At 36.9% G+C, this 16,819-nt stretch overlaps 1 protein-coding gene across 1 annotated transcript; it reads left to right on the forward strand.

Moving 5' to 3' along the window:
* Nucleotides 1-3,253: 3,253 nt before the first annotated feature.
* On the forward strand, nt 3,254-13,701 carry KLHL7 (kelch like family member 7). The gene is made up of 11 exons (XM_015810609.1): nt 3,254-3,510; nt 5,136-5,238; nt 6,151-6,244; nt 6,585-6,709; nt 7,104-7,279; nt 7,868-8,042; nt 9,205-9,347; nt 10,196-10,436; nt 11,496-11,697; nt 12,019-12,116; nt 13,314-13,701. Exons 1-11 carry the CDS (start codon nt 3,391-3,393, stop codon nt 13,595-13,597), a joined length of 1,761 nt encoding a protein of 586 aa, XP_015666095.1. The 5' UTR covers nt 3,254-3,390; the 3' UTR covers nt 13,598-13,701.
* Nucleotides 13,702-16,819: the final 3,118 nt, after the last annotated feature.

The raw sequence follows: 16,819 nt of genomic DNA on the forward strand, positions 1-16,819 counted from the left end.
ACCTGCTCCCGTCTCCTCCCCCGGGGCCACCCAGTCAGAGTCAAGGCCTTCTCGAATCCGAGCGACTTTGTCATACAGATATTGAGCAAAATCCTCGGCCCTCCCCTCCAGGGGATCCTCCCCCCCCCTCAACTGAAGGAGAGAGCGCGTCACCCTGAAGAGGGTGGCCGGGCGATTATCTGATGACGCAATGAGGGTGTAGTAATTAGACCTAGCCACCCTCATCGCCACTAGGTAGGATCTAACCTGCATCCTTACCTGTGCTCGATCGGATTCGGTTCGGCTAGCCCTCCAACTGCTCTCTAGGCATCTTTTCCGGCGCTTCATCTCTCTCAGCTCCTCGGTAAACCAGGGAGCCAGTTGAGATCTGCGCCGGGTCAGAGGCCGCAAAGGCACAACTCGGTCCAATGCTGTGGCAGCGGCCACATCCCAGGCCGCCGCCAAATTTTCAGCCGAGTCGTGAACTAGATCCTCAGGATATGGCCCAAGCTCCGTCAGGAACCTCTCTGGGTCCATCAGGCGCCTGGGGCGGAACCATCTTTTAAGAAGAGACTGGACAGCCATTTGTCTGAAATGGTGTAGGGTTCCTGCCTGAGCAGGGGGTTGGCCTCGATGACCTCCAAGGTCCCTTCCAACTATTATTATTATTATTATTATTATTATTATTATTATTATTATTATTATTATTATTATTATTATTTTTATTTGTTGATCTCCTCTGTACTCTTTCTAGAGTCTCAACTTCATTTTTACATCGTGGTGACCAAAACTGGATGCAGTATTCCAAGTGTGGCCTTACAAGGCATTGTAAAGTAGTATTAATACTTCATGTGATCTTGATTCTATCCCTCTGTTAATGCAGCCTAGCATTGTGTTGGCTTTTTTGGCAGCTGCAATACACCGCTGGCTCATATTTAAGTGATTGTCCACTAGGACTCCAAGATCCCTCTAACAGTTACTACTATTGAGCAAGGTACCCACCTATACTATACCTGTACATTTGGTTTTTCTTGGCTAAATTTAGAACCTTACTTTTTTCACCATTGAATTTCATTTTGTTAAATAGCGCCCAATGTTCAAGTCTGTTCAGATCCTCCTGTATCTTAAGCCTATCTTCTGGAGTGTTGGCTATTCCTGCCAGCTTGGTGTTGTCTGCAAATTTGATGAGTTCCCCATCTATCCCCTCGTCCAAACCATTGATGAAGAGCACTGGGCCCTAACAGAGCCCTGGGGCACCCCACTACACACTTCCCTCCGTGTAGATGCAGTTCCGTTGAGGACCACACGCTGAGTACAGCCGGTCAGCCAGCTACGAATCCATCTGGTGGTGATGCTGTCTAACCCACATTTTTCTATCTTATCAAGTAGTAGGTTGTTATCTACTTTATCAAATGCCTTACTGAAGTCTAAGTAAATTATATCCACAGCTTTCCTCTGGTCCACTAATTTTGTCACTTGGTCAAACAATGCAATAACATTTGTCTGGCATGATCTGTTTTTGACAAACCCATGTTGGCTTTTAGCAATGACTTTGTTTGACTTTAGGTGTTTGCTGATTCGTTGTTTGATTATCTTTTCCAGAATCTTCCCAGGTATTGAGGTCAGATTGATAGGTCTGTAGTTTCCTGGATCCATTTTTCCCCTTTTTTGAAGATGGGAACTACATCAGCTCTTTTCCAGGCCTCTGGTAGTTCCCCAGTGCTCCAGGATCTTTGAAAAATATAGTTCAGTGTTTACAAAAGCATGAAAAATATTTTTCTGCAATTCCTTGGGCAACTTTATTATTAGCATAACTCTGCTTTCAATACTAATTTTGCACTTCTGTATACAGGATTTTCTTCCAATAGATGTGCTGCAGTTGGTTTTCTGTAGAAAATAACTCATGCATCATCTCTGGATACATTATTAAAATAACTTGATAAGAAAGAAAAGAGAAAGAATCACACTGCTATTTTTGGTTTATAAAAACATTGTTCCACTTTAGGAAACTGGATATAAATCTTTCATTCTCACTATTATATGCTGATATGTTGATTATACAACTTTAAACCAAGGATTAAACTTTGTTACATTTGGTTTTACAGCAGTTTTTAAGCTCATATCTAGTTATATTTAAATTACTGGTATTACTTTGAGGCCCTTTCTCTTTATTGATGTGTTGGAGCTGTTATTGAAAATCATAGAAATTCCAATATCTGGAAAAAAACAATAGTTACAGTTTACAAAAAACAATAGTACAATAGTACACTAGGAAGCAGTCTATATGATGGTTGTTTTGGAAATAAGAATAATACTGAAATAGAGATGTAATTATGGTTTCTTGTATTTGTTTATTATTCACCTTTTCTCAAGTATAAAAATTGATTGAAGATACAAAAGAAATTTAGTTTCTGAATTTTATCTGCCAGATCTCTCAGTGCAAATACTGGAAAATTAAAGCATCTTGTTAACTGACCCAGTGATATTAAAAGGGTGAAAAATTGCTGCAATTGATAATTAAAGGCAAGCTCTGGAAAAACCCTACATAAATGTAAATTTACTGAAATCTGTTTATCATTTCTTAATTGTATTAACACTTTATCAATACATTCTGGACAAAAATCCTGAGCACGTGTGCTTAAAATATTTGCTTTTCTTCCTAACATCCCATTTTATTTTTATTTTTCTTCAGGTTTTCTTTGATGTCCCCAAAGAATCTGGAGACAAAAGATATGTGAAACTCTCAGAGAAAAACAGATGGGGTAAATATATAATACTGAGCTATCTAAAATCTGTCTAATACAATTGCTTTTGTTCCAGTTAATTGATGCTTAAATTTTTCTGGTTTTTTAAAATTTAAACACGGTTACTGAAAGCAAATCAGATCGCGCGCGTTTTTACCAAAAAGGAAGGAAATATTTAACATCGGTTCACTAAGCTCAGCCTTGCTGAGTTTCCTTACACACATTCGCTACCCATCATCCACCTCCTCTTTTTTGTAAAGAATATCTGTATATCAGTAGGACGTGATGACGACATGCACTGGCTCATTCTTTGTTTACATCCCTCCTCTTTCCGACCCCTCCAAATCCTGGTGTGCGGCGAGATTGGCTGTAGGAGATGGCAGAGATATTCGCGATCTGCCTCCTGATTGGCCAGAGTGTTCATAGAAAAAGAAGGTGGAAATTGGCTGTGGGGGGGTGCGGCTTTGCGTGGTTGCGCTGCCCGCTGATTCTCAGTGCGGTAGTGCCTCCGCTCGGCCGCCTGCCTCTTAGGTTGAGGAAGCGATCATTGCTTCGCGCCGGTTCCTGCATTATCGCCTTGTGTGAACCCGCGTTGGTTTGGCAAGCCCCTCGCTACCTTGACGGCAAAAAGAACAGGCAAAAGGTGGAAAAGAACAGGGAGCAGACCATGGCGGCATCGGTGCCAGATAAAAACTGTAAGAAGAAAACGGAGAAAAAGCTGGCTGCTCGAGAAGAAGCCAAATTATTGGCCAGCTTCATGGGAGTCATGAATAACATGAGGAAGCAAGTAAGTCAAGGAAAGGGAGGGCAGAGGTGAGGTGGGTGAACTCTGGGCCCTCCTGTAAAGAAGCCTTGGCGGAGCCTGTCGCCTTGCGGGGTCCAGCCATATCCCGGCACTGGGGTGGGGACTAGAGGTCGGATCCCTGCTTGAAACCGAGGCACCAAATCTATGGCAATTTCAAGTCTCTAGCGCAGTCGTCTTTAACGTGCCCTCTTCCTAGTGTAGGATGTCCCTATGAAAAGGGAATGGAACGCTTGCCCCTATTTGAAGGGATTGACTTGGCATTCTTTTGTTATTTTGCAAGTCTCAGTTAGTGTTCTTCAGTATGGCAAACGAAGACGGGGTGCCTGGTGCTGTCCTCATAAAGCTGCTGGTGGGATATCTTGTCACTTAGTCTCTTACATTAGTGTAATTATTTGTTTCTTTTACATAGGAAGTGCAATTCTGATATTCTAGAATAATTGTTAAGGTGTGGTTCTATAACCCAGTCTGTTCCATCTGGTACATGTTACTGTTAATTATGTTAACCTTAAACATTAAGTTGAAAGAAGATAATACAATACGCTCTGATGCTATCCTGCAGGTAGTAATTATAGTTCAGTGTTTCTCAGTTTCGGCAACTTTCATATCCTGGAGTTCAACTTCCAGAATTCACCAGGTAGCAAGCTTTGTTGTTGTTGTTGTTAATTGCGAAGTCGTGTCCGACCCATCGCGACCCCATGGACAACGTTCCTCCAGGTCTTCCTGTCCTCTACCATCTCCTGGAGTCCATTTAAGTTCACGCCTACTGCTTCAGTGACTCCATCCAGCCACCTCATTCTCTGTCGTCCCCTTCTTCTATTGCCCTCAATCTTTCCCAGCATTAGGCCCTTCTCCAGTGAGTCCTTCCTTCTCATTAGGTGGCCAAAATATTTGAGCTTTAACTTTAGGATCTGGCCTTCTAAAGAGCAGTCAGGGTTGATCTCTTCTAGAACTGACTGGTTTGAATGCCTTGCAGTCCAAGGGACTCGCAGGAGTCTTCTCCAGCACCATAGTTCAAAGGCCTCAATTCTTTGTCGCTCAGCCTTTCTTATGGTCCAACTTTCACAGCCATACATTGCAACTGGGAAAACCATGACCTTGACTATACGCACTTTTGTTGGCAGGGTGATGTCTCTGCTTTTTAGTATGCTGTCTAGATTTGTCATAGCTTTCCTCCCCAGGAGCAAGCGTCTTTTAATTTCTTGGCTGCAGTCCCCATCTGAGGTTATCTTGGAGCCCAGGAAAATAAAATCTGTCACTACCTCCATTTCTTCCCCATCTATTTGCCAGGAATTGAGAGGGCCAGATGCCATGATTTTGGTTTTCTTAATGTTGAGTTTCAAGCCAACTTTTGCACTCTCCTTCTTCACCCACATCAAGAGGCTCTTTAGTTTCTCTTCACTTTCTGCCATTAGAGTGGTATCATCTGCATATCTTAGGTTGTTGATATTTCTCCCGGCAATTTTAATTCCAACTTTTGATTCATCTAGCCCTGTAGCAAGCTTAGGTTTAGTTTAGTAAAGAAAATAAACATTTCTACAATTTCTCTGAATATAAGAAATATTATATTTCTGTATCATAACTTTGTGCTTTTTTTTGTTCTATTTTAGAAAACACTATGTGATGTTATACTGATAGTCCAAGAAAGGAGGATCCCAGCTCATCGGGTTGTACTTGCTTCAGCCAGTCACTTTTTTAACTTGATGTTTACTAGTAAGTTTTTTTCCACTTCAGCTTTTAATATTATCTCTAGATTTGCAAGTAAAGAGAACATTTTAATCAGTAGTTAGTATTGAACAAATCTTACTACTATAATTCCTACAGTCCCATTTAGACCATACATTAATGCCTTCATTCAGTACTTCATTTTCTATACATAGTTTATTAATTTTCTATGGGTAGTTTTAGATAGCAGGAAAAAGCAAAGCATGTTTTGTGAGGAGAATATAAAAATAGTCCTTCAGGATAAAGCCTAACATTGTATCCTATGTGAGACTGGATCACTAGATATTTCTAAATAGAACACAAATAGGTGATCAAGTGCAAATAATCACTGTGCCATTGCCACTGTTGAGAAGCTGAGCTAATTTACTTCTGACTCAGTTGTGTTTCTGGAAGAATGACAGAACTTTCACTTTGAAACAGAATGTTGTATGGAGCTTGGGGGTGCATAATTATTGTACTGGTAAGAACTTCTGCTTTACTCTATCTCCTCAGCTTTTCTGCTGTTGCTAAGCTATTATAGTACACAATGTTCTCATAAATGTCCTAAGCTGAGAAAGGGAGAGTAAACTTTGCAGCTCCTTTCATTTGTGTCCAGCTTCTCTTCCTGCCCTAAAACAAGCTCAGTTAGGACAGGAATTGTGGGTCTGGCTTAATACAGTACTGCTACTTAGTCCACTGAGCCATAATTCTTGGTAGCTATAAGTATGATAGATGTGGGTTATTGCTACAAGTATTTGTGAAGGACAATAGTAGCTGGAAGTACCTAAAGGGGGATATGAGTGTTCCAGAACTGCATCTGAGAAGGGCTTCCAAAAGAAACAACTTTGCCCATTCACAGATCAGAATAATAACTCTGCAAGATTTTAAAAATAACTCTTGATAATATTTATATAATTGCAGCAAATATGATTGAATCAAAGTCATTTGAAGTTGAATTAAAGGATGCTGAGCCAGATATAATTGAACAGCTGGTTGAGTTTGCTTATACTGCAAGGTAAGTATATCACAATATTACTATTGCTAGTCATCTACAATTACAAATCTAGACAACTTTGTTCATGTAATTAATTTGGGCATTCAAGTACCAAATATTAGTATCTCTAATACAGAATGTTATTTTAAATATTACAAGAAATATTCACATTAACTTTATATGCAAACTTTATAGTTGTATTACTCTACTTTTTTAATTGTTAAGGTTAAGAAAATGTTCTCAAGGATGCTTTTTTTAAAATGCCATTTATAAACTTTAATATAGATGTGTATATGTGCTAGGATTTATATGTATATAATTCTTAAAATGCTTACTTTTGTAAACATCGATTTTTTTTCAGAATTTCTGTGAACAGCAACAATGTCCAATCATTGTTGGATGCAGCAAATCAATATCAAATTGAACCTGTGAAAAAAATGTGTGTAGAATTTTTAAAAGAGCAAGTGGATGCTACAAATTGTCTTGGTAAGGCATCTTCCTCCTGTTAAAGATATTCCAAGGTTTCCAAAGTTTGGAGTGAAAAACTTTTTCCACTGTGTATTATATTTTAGAAAACAATTTTTATAATATATTTAATGTATAATTTGGTTAAGTTTTGAAAATGTGCTTATTTCAAAACATAGAAATTGGGAGACTGAGTTCTAGTACAAAGCCAGCTGGGTGATTTTGGGACAATCATTTTCTCTCAGCCCAGGAAGCAGGCATTGACAAATCACTTACGTAATCTTGTCAAGAAAACTGCAGGGACTTGTCCAGGCAGTTGCCAAGAAGCATCACTGACTCAAAAGCACAAAAGCATAAAGCATATTTTATATAATATCTCACAAATCTAGCACTTCATTTTTCCCTCTTGCATTAGGTATAAGTGTATTAGCAGAGTGCCTTGACTGCCCAGAACTGAAGGCCACTGCGGATGATTATATTTATCAGCACTTCACGGAGGTGTACAAGACAGATGAGTTTCAACAGTTAGATGTTAAACGTGTGACACATCTCCTCAACCAAGATACTCTAACTGTAAGAGCCGAAGATCAGGTAAATATTTTTTTTTTAAAAACCCTTTTTTAAAAATCCTATTTCTTCCTCAATGTCAGGTCTTCTACCAGAAGCCTGCACAGTACCTTAGCTGTTCTCAGCACTGCACTCTTCTGGACAAAGAGCTCTGATGTCATTCCTGGGATCTGTTGGAGCCACATTTCCAGCTTGGGAGTCACGGCCGCAAGTACTTCTACCATCACTAAAACCACTTTGGACTTTACTTTCCACATCTAGCTCTTCCTTCAGGCTCTAGTTGATGCACAATTCTGAAGTTCCTTATGGATGTGACATTCTTAATGTTAGCAGTTAATGAGGAACAGCTATTATTAATATGAACATTTGTTTTCCAAGTTTCTTTACCAATTTTGTATGAAAAAAAGAACTCATCAATTGAGATTGACAAGTGGTGACTGAAGAAAAAAATGTCTCAGGTAATAGTAACTTCTCCTGTTAAAGGTCCAAAGTTAAGTTAACAAAGTTAAGTTTTAAATGAAGTTTCTTATTTTAAATAATACTTTCTTTGCCATTTCTGAAATAGACTGCTATGCATATATGTCTAGTCATGTATCTTTTCTTAATTTCCAGGTTTATGATGCTGCTGTCCGTTGGTTAAAGTACGATGAGCCAAACCGTCAGCCCTACATGGTTGATATCCTTGCTAAAGTCAGGTTTCCTTTAATTTCAAAGAATTTCCTTAGTAAAACTGTTCAGGCAGAGCCACTTATACAGGACAACCCAGAGTGTCTCAAAATGGTTATAAGTAAGTTTTCAACATTCTAATACTGATTTCTTCTATGGACTGCTTATTTCGCCACAAAACTCTATAAAAATAACACCTTGAAAAAGAGCTGATTTTGTCCTCTGGGGGTGGGTGGGTAAGAAACCAAGTATCTTTTAAATTCTCCTAGCTCCCTCCTTCCAGAAAGATGTTCTCAAACACTAGTCCTTCTTTCAGGGAAATCCGTTATTTCACAGGTCAAGACTCTCTTTGGATTCCAAAAACATTTTTTAAGAAGTCCCACCCTTGCTTTGGACAAGGATGATTTGCAGTACATTGACAAATTTTAATCATAAAACAAATAACAGTCACTGCTGTGAATGTTTTTTGATAGTTCCTTTGAAATTTGTTTAATAGAACTTGCTGTTTTGTTTAGGTCTATCTGCACAAAGCATGTTACACATTTTAGAATGCCAATTGTGCATTCTTGAAATGATTTAGCTGGAGTTATAGTTTTGTTCATTACAGGTTAGAGGAATTCAATGAATTACATGTTGATCTGCCTTTAAATCTTTCAACAGCCAGCTGGTTTAGGTCAAAGAAGCCAGACTGTTGATTCACTATGGTAAATCTATCTTGGCAGTGTTAAAGATCATCTCTCACTTTCAGTTTGTTTCTAGGCAGAATTTGAGATTATCTTCTTGAACTACATACATGAGATTTGGCAATCCAAAATGCTGCCTTAGTCCTTGTGGTTTCTTTTTTGTCTTGGGTGTTTTGCTTGTGAAATTCTCTCCATAGAAAGTCCAAGTAAAGGTTTAGATCCATGTATTTGCCAATATTCTCTCACACAGTCAGTACCTCTCTCTTTTGAAGTCAAGATAGTCTGGTACTTTGGTGCTCTGTATACAGTAGTAATGGAGTTAGTAATGAAACTTCATCTTTACCAGAATGACTGGAAAGAAAGAAAAGTTATGGCCTTGCTTCCTGACAAGTCTGCATATATTAAAACTACTGTTTAATTATGTGTGTGAACATGGAAAGGTGAGGAAATAAACAGTGCTTCATAGAAGGAAGAAATTGATACCATCTTGTACTTGATGACCTTATATGAAAGATGTACATAATACTTATGCCTTCTTATGTTGGAAAAAAAGATGTAACTTTAAATTGCACAAAATCTTTTTTTTTTCTTTTCGTGTAGGTGGAATGAGATATCATCTCCTTTCTCCAGAAGACAGAGAAGAATTGGTGGATGGGACTCGTCCAAGAAGGAAAAAGCACGAGTACCGTATTGCCTTGTTTGGAGGATCACAGCCACAATCATGTCGATACTTCAATCCAAAGGTAATTGTTTGTTATGGATTGGATGTACAATATAAAGGTATATCTTTACTTAATGTGTCATCTTATATTGCTGCATCTTGTGACTTTGGTCTAGGTCAGGGGTAGGCAACCTTGGCTCTTTTATGACTCGTGGACTTCAACTCCCAGAATTCCTGAGCCAGCCATGCTGGCTCAGGAATTCTGGGAGTTGAAGTCCACGAGTCATAAAAGAGCCAAGGTTGCCTACCCCTGGTCTAGGTTATGATAATTTTATTACTTTTATTTCAAGCAGAACCTAGTTTATTTGTACACCAAAGGAGTGAAAAGCTGAGAGATGTACTTAAATTACAGATGTTTGCTGTTAATATAGTATCTTTTGTTTACATGTTTGATTTTGCACAAAACAGATAAAGATTGTTTTTCCTAAAATAAATCAGGGGAAATTGGACTCATAAGGAATCATACACTGGGAGATTACAGCTCTATTTTGATGTTGCTATAGCAATTTAAGACTGTTTAAATATATTATTGTTAGGAACATGTCTGACATAGTTCACATGATTTATTTAACATCCATGATGACTCATTTCGTACCCATAGTAAAAACAGTCATAAAATCAAATCAGTTCACCTGGTCACCCACTTAACAACCACAGTGACTTACAAGCAAAATTCCATGGTCCATTGTGGTTTCTCAATATATCATGTTCTGAGGATAACATGAACAGAAATATTCATGTTACTCTCAAACCCTTGACAAAAAGTGGAATAAAATAAAATATTAATGATCTCAAAACTTTGAAGACTTTTTTTTTGCAGAAAGACATGGCTGAAAATATTCTATAAGGCTTTGATTTATTTTTATACAGGATTACAGCTGGACAGACATCCGATGTCCGTTTGAAAAGCGGAGGGATGCAGCTTGTGTTTTCTGGGATAATGTAGTTTATATTTTGGGTGGTTCCCAGCTTTTCCCTATAAAACGAATGGATTGCTATAATGTTGTTAAAGACAGCTGGTACTCCAAACTGGGTCCTCCAACTCCTCGGGACAGCCTTGCAGCATGTGCAGCAGAGGGTAAAATTTACACATCTGGTGGTTCAGAAGTAGGTAAGAGACATTTAAGGACATGGCTGTGGGAACTTTAAAAGCAAAGCTGCATTTGCTGTATTGTTGTGAAATATCTCTTAAAAGAACTAGATTACACTGAACACAATTATGCCCATTTTGAATCCACGTGATAGCACAGTAATACTACATGCATTATTTAAACTATATTTCCTCTGATAGAATTGAAGGTTTTACAACTTCACAAATTGGATTATTTTCTATATGTACATAGATATTTATTTGGGAATAAATTTCACTTAATGCACTCAGCCTTGGCTGATTGGACTTGAATATGCCATTGATTTTATTAAAGTGTTGATAAACATGTGTGAAATACAGCTCTTTGCAAAAAAAAAGCTTTTTGATAATTTTCCTCATTATATTTTTAGAAAATTTTCCTTGTATATGTGTACACTTGTATAGATTTCTTTTATCCAAATATAAAAAGAAAAATATTTTCCTCTCATTATTTTCTCTCATTACTCATGGTAATAAATTAACCTGATCTGTCACAAGACACATACCCAGTATAACTACAGTATTAGCTGTGACCCAGCAGCATTATGTTGTAGACTGTTTTACTTCTTTCCTGGGTTTCTGCTTTAGGAGTAGCATATAATTACAGCCATTTTCCCGCTGGACTTTCCTTTGGAGAGCCATTTTCTGTGCCCCTTGAGTCACTGAAGGGACAGCATGCATATCTCAAATTTCCTCCCTGCTGGCATGGCAAAAACATTCTTAGATTTTATTCACATTAAAGGGGACACACAAACCACTATTGCTCATTTATTTTCTCTGTGCTTCTACTGGGAATTCCAATAAAAACAGTGCTTTTTTTTCTTCCATTAATCAGATGTTGTCCTCAATACAACTGATCTGATTTGATGTTGAAAATTTGAAAAAGAGATGTCAAGTTAGCATTCCCTGGAAATAGTGTGTCAAAATCTGGACCTCTACTGAGAGTTTATTGTCTATGTTATTTGCCTACTAAGAATATTCTCTTAACAAGCAGATAGTCTCATTGTCTAAGTGACTCTATTTTGTTTTTGTTGGTTAAAGGAAATTCTGCTTTATATTTATTTGAATGCTATGATACAAGAACAGAAAGTTGGCACACAAAGCCCAATATGCTGACTCAGCGATGTAGTCATGGGATGGTTGAAGCAAATGGCCTGATTTATGTATGCGGAGGAAGTTTAGGGAACAATGTTTCTGGAAGAGTCTTGGGCTCCTGTGAAGTTTATGATCCAGCAAAGGAAACGTAAGTCCTGACTTTATTCCCTGTCAAAAGCTTTTATCAGCAATGGGTTTCTTTACATTGTGAAATGGTAGAAAAGTTTGATTTCAAAGCTGTTTACTCGCCCTTCAAAACACTGAAATTACTTTATTCTTATTTGGGGAGGAAAATGTAAAAGTGCCACCAAAGAACCACACTCCATTTTAAGTGGAGCTGCAACTCATCTGCCGGGCTTTATTGAGATAAGAGAACTAACAGCTAATTATAACATTTCTCATTAAGTCTTGATCACATTTAATGTAAAGGAAAATATGGTATAAAATTGTGCATTTTAAATATTTGCAGGTGGACTGAGCTATGTCCAATGCTGGAAGCCCGAAAGAACCATGGTTTGGTGGTTGTGAAAGATAAAATATTTGCTGTAGGGGGGCAAAATAGCTTAGGTATGTATTAATAATTTATTCTACCTAACTGCCATGAGGCTATATGGACTGTTTCAGTATTAAAATTAAATAAAATCCTAAGTTCTGCTTTCTGAAAGATAAAGATTGATGCTTGCAGTATAGGCTTTAAAGAGTTGTCACAATATTTCAAGCAGATTGACATAAGTGGAAAAATATTGTTAAACACCAGAAGGCTTAAATGCAACAGAAAGTAGTTCCCTAAAACCACCCCATCCTGATTCTCTATAAACAGGAATGATCAAATCTCCTTTATCCCTAAGTTTTTTTCATATTAATGATAAGTTAAAATGTCAACTTTTCAGAAAGGACAACAGCCATAAGCCACCAGAGATAAATATATGATACTATGTAAATAAAAAGCAGATACTAATTACACAATAGTGATTAAAATATTTCTTTATAATATCTGTAGCCATATTCTGATAATATTCCTAACAAATTAACAAAATATAGTTTTAATTTTAATATTCCTAACCTTTCTTAAACCTTTCTTATATAAATTAAATTAAATTATATAAATTAAATACATTAATTTGCAGGTTTTGTGATACTCATTTTTTAAATGTAACTTTATATTTCCAATGTATCCTGTAAATAGTCTTTTATATTGCAGTTCTATACATATTTATCTAGAAATAAGAATGATAAATTTGTGGAACTTAGTTAACAAGCTAAGTTAGTACAATTTAGATAAATAGTACAATTTCAATAATTTTGTGGCTTTATTTTCTTACATCCTCACTACTTATGGAAGTTTTGTATTCGTGATGAAGCATAGCTCAGGCATGAATCTATCAATATTCCTTTTTCTTAATTTTAAATAATAGAATTTTTAAATGAAGTTCCTTTACAACATTAAACATTTAAGATTTTAAAGCTATATACTCCCATTTCTTAGAAGTAAGTTCTATTAAACCCTGAAGACATATTCAGGATATTAAAATATTATTTCACAATAATTATTTCATCAACTTTATATAGTTTGAAAGTTATTTTTCATCTCTAGGGCCTATATATTTTTACCTACTTCTATAGTAAACTAAATGTTCATTTAAACCACTCAATTAACATAATTTATTGGTAAAATATTTTTAATTTCTTAGAAAAAAGTTTTAATCCTAAAATGATGACAAAGTTATATTGGCTTAATAATTATTTTCTTTCTTCCTTGTAAAGGTGGCTTAGACAGTGTGGAATACTATGATATTAAACTGAATGAATGGAAGATGGTTTCCCCAATGTCATGGAAAGGTGTAACGGTAAAATGTGCTGCCGTGGGTTCCATAATTTATGTTCTAGCTGGATTTCAGGGTGTGGGTCGCTTGGGGCACATCCTTGAATATAACACTGAAATTGACAAATGGACAGCAAACTCTAAAGTTCGTGCTTTTCCTGTGACCAGCTGTTTAATTTGTGTAGTTGATACTTGTGGAGCCAATGAGGAAACATTAGAAACTTAAAAACTTTAGAATTATCAAAAAGTACTCCTGAAAGAGATTGCTATTTGTTTTGTTCTACCTTTTAGTTGTGTCTTGGCAGTTCATAATGTGAACTGAATGTAGAAAAAAATTGGACTGCCATTTTATTATTTTAATTTTTTATATAATTTGGGTTTTCTCATTTGAATACTGTTCATTTGTGTCCCTTCTATGCATTGGGATTATTTCAATTTCTCTAAACCAGGACTGAAAAGAAATGAAAATTTCTGAAGATGCACATATAATTTTTTTCAAAAAAACAACTGTCTAATATGCATTGCAAATTATTTTAAGAATAACCTCTTCATTAATCTTCATTTTTTATTAAAAGCACTGAAATTTTTAAAGTAGGAAACTTGCAAAACAAACTATTAAGCTATATGTTGCTCAGACTTGTGTTCAGGATGCCACCTCATCACAGAATTCAAGTTCTGTGATTTTGTTTCCGATAATTGAAATAGTTAAATTAACTCCAGTACTATTAATCTTCTCTCTATACTTAATTTACTCTAATAAAAAAATATTATTGTACATGACCATTCTCTCTCTTTAAATACTTGTACCACATAACCAAAGTGGTGTCAAAGTAGAGCAGTGGTTCTCAACCTGTGGGTCGGGACCCCATTTGGGGTCGATCGACCATTTCACGGGGGTCGCCAAGCAAGGCTGTCCGCCATTTTTTTTGTCTGCCATTTTTTTCCCCTTTTCCGGCGGGTGCCTTACCTCCCTTGGGCTGGGCCAGCTGGTGGTCGGCCTGCTCCGTCTCTGCCGCTTGCCAGATACGCCTCGGTCGGCGCAGGGGGCGGAACCATGCATGCGTGGCGCTCCCGGGCAGGGAAAGTCCTCGACTTACGACCGGTTGGGTAGTCCTCGACTTACGACCGGTTTAGTCCTCGACTTACGATCGGTTTAGTCCTTGACTTACGACCGGTTTAATCCTCGACTTACGACCAGTTGGGGTCGCGGCATTAAAAGGGTTGAGAACCACTGAAGTAGAGGCAAATAATTTCCTGAACAGACATTCTTAATTCCATCTATACAAAGTTTTATTCTCTGGAGTGTAGTTCCAGTATATTCTTTCAATCATGCATATAAGAGCTGTGCTTTTGATAAGTGCATCTACTTTCTGAAATATTACAGGTATAAACAAAATACTATGGTAAATTTATTTTATTTGCAAGTAAGAATTTGTGAATTTAAGAATAAAAACCAGTCCTTTATATGCACATATGGGGAAAGGGATACTGCAGTAGAAAACTTCAGAAATGTTTTTTTGCAACTTCTGTTTTTAAAGTTTTGTCCTTAACTGCAATCCATTTTATTTTTGTCTTTTGTTTATGAATATGCTATTTAAAATATGCAGTTTTGATCTGATTTCCTTTCCTCAAGCTACTTATAAAAATTCATAATCATTTCTTACATGTCAATAAGATTGCAGTAAGATTTCAAAACTATAATGTATATGTACTTTAAAAGTACTCATTTATAAACCTGCATATGAGAAAGTTGAATGATAGCACTTACGTATAATACTTTTTGGGGTATAAACATACATTGCTTTGTCTAATTTTTCTCTACATATTTTTGCAGTTAAGGGGGGGAGAAAGAGACTAATTTCTTCTAAATTGAAACATTCTATATTGATCAAGGTATATCTTTCTGTATCTTCTTAGTATTGGCTTTTTATCATGAAAATCTGAACTTAGTACTTTAAACAGCTTTGTATGCTTGCAAGGAGGGATACAAATTTAATTTTCTAACAAATCCAACAAGTTGGATTTAAAAACAAATTCTTAAGCAAACTGAGGTACATTTTTTTCCAATTAATAGATTGTCAAAAAATAAAATATTAATCGATGTAAATTTTCAAGCAATGAAAATGCAAGAAGGAATTTAATCTAGCTCATTAACAAATAAGATTCCTTTATTTCTTTTATGAAACAGGGACAGTTTCATAAAACCAATATAAACTAATGCAAGTTGTATCGTTTTCCATAGGTTTACATTTCTCCATGTTATTTGTCTAGGCAGAATGTGACAGATTTGTTTCATTGTGAGGTCTTAGTTTATGAACATTATGTGCAAAAAGTTTTGATTTTGTGTATTGCTGGGCATCTATTAAAAAATCTTGTATACTGAATAATTTTGTTATGTATCAGAATTTTGAAAGTGAAGCAAATACCTCAGTGAGGCTTTTGTGGTCAATTAATTTTATTAAATATTTGTTCCTAAAAATGTGTTGTTTTTATTTATTATTTGTCGTATCAACAGTCTAAGCAATCTTTATCCATTAAATAATACCCCAATGGCATTTTAGACCACTTTAAAGACCTGGCTATTTCTTCTGGCCTTAACCAAAGGTGGCTGAAGCTTCCCCATTCCCCCAAATGTTGGTGCTATGGTCTGGTGGATTCACAATCTTTTTTTTTCTTTTTCTTTTCTAGTCTGGCTCTGTTTTTATCGTTTGTTTTGTTTGTTTGTTGTACTATGAGCCATCCAGAAGTCACCTGGAGTCAGGCAGTAAAGTGAAGTTAAAGATAAAACTCTATTGTTGGTTCACATTCTGTTGCAGCAATAGAAAATTATAGTCCTTTTTTAAACTATGTCCCATACACTTAGAAAATTGTTAAATAGTACAAGACTTGACAAGTATGTTAATGGTTGAAGCCACTGGTTTGGGTAGAGCTTTTTCTAAGGGTGCCAAGAACTAGTTTGTGAGATGAGCAGATTCCAGCATCTATGCCAGGGCTTTTCAACCTTTTCACCCACTGTACCACTTTTAGGATATGGCAATATCCGAGTACCACCAATCGCCTAGCACAGTATCAAAAACTTGATGACCCCCCCCCCAAAAAAGGAAAAAAGTGATAAACTACAGGTAGTCCTCGACTTACAACAGTTCACTTAGTGACTGTTTGAAATTACAATGGCACTGAAAAAAGTGCCCCCCAAGCCGCAGGCGAGCAAGACACCTGCCTGCCCGCCCGGCTGCACTTTTCCTCCTATCCGAGGTTTTCATTGTTGTGAGCATTTCTGTTGAGGATTGGCAGCGGGGGTGGGGTGGGGGGGTGTTTGGTTTTTATTCCCCCCGTCTGCTGGGTGGTTGCAGCAGGTTTTGGTCACTTCACATGACCCTGGGACACTGTGACCGTCATAAATATGAATCAGTTGCCAAGCATCTGAATGTAAATCACAAGACCCTGG

This window comes from Protobothrops mucrosquamatus, unplaced genomic scaffold (genome assembly GCF_001527695.2).
Source record: "Protobothrops mucrosquamatus isolate PMUCROS unplaced genomic scaffold, P.Mucros_1.0 scaffold12, whole genome shotgun sequence".
Taxonomy (NCBI): Eukaryota; Metazoa; Chordata; class Lepidosauria; order Squamata; family Viperidae; genus Protobothrops; species Protobothrops mucrosquamatus.

Bases quoted from the DNA above. Each gene is read 5' to 3' on its own strand.
- KLHL7 (XM_015810609.1), top strand. From the start codon at position 3,391: ATGGCGGCATCGGTGCCAGATAAAAACTGTAAGAAGAAAACGGAGAAA. The intron at 8,043-9,204 runs GTAAGTTTTCAA...CTTTTCGTGTAG, and splicing joins GTGTCTCAAAATGGTTATAA to GTGGAATGAGATATCATCTC. The intron at 9,348-10,195 runs GTAATTGTTTGT...ATTTTTATACAG, and splicing joins GTCGATACTTCAATCCAAAG to GATTACAGCTGGACAGACAT.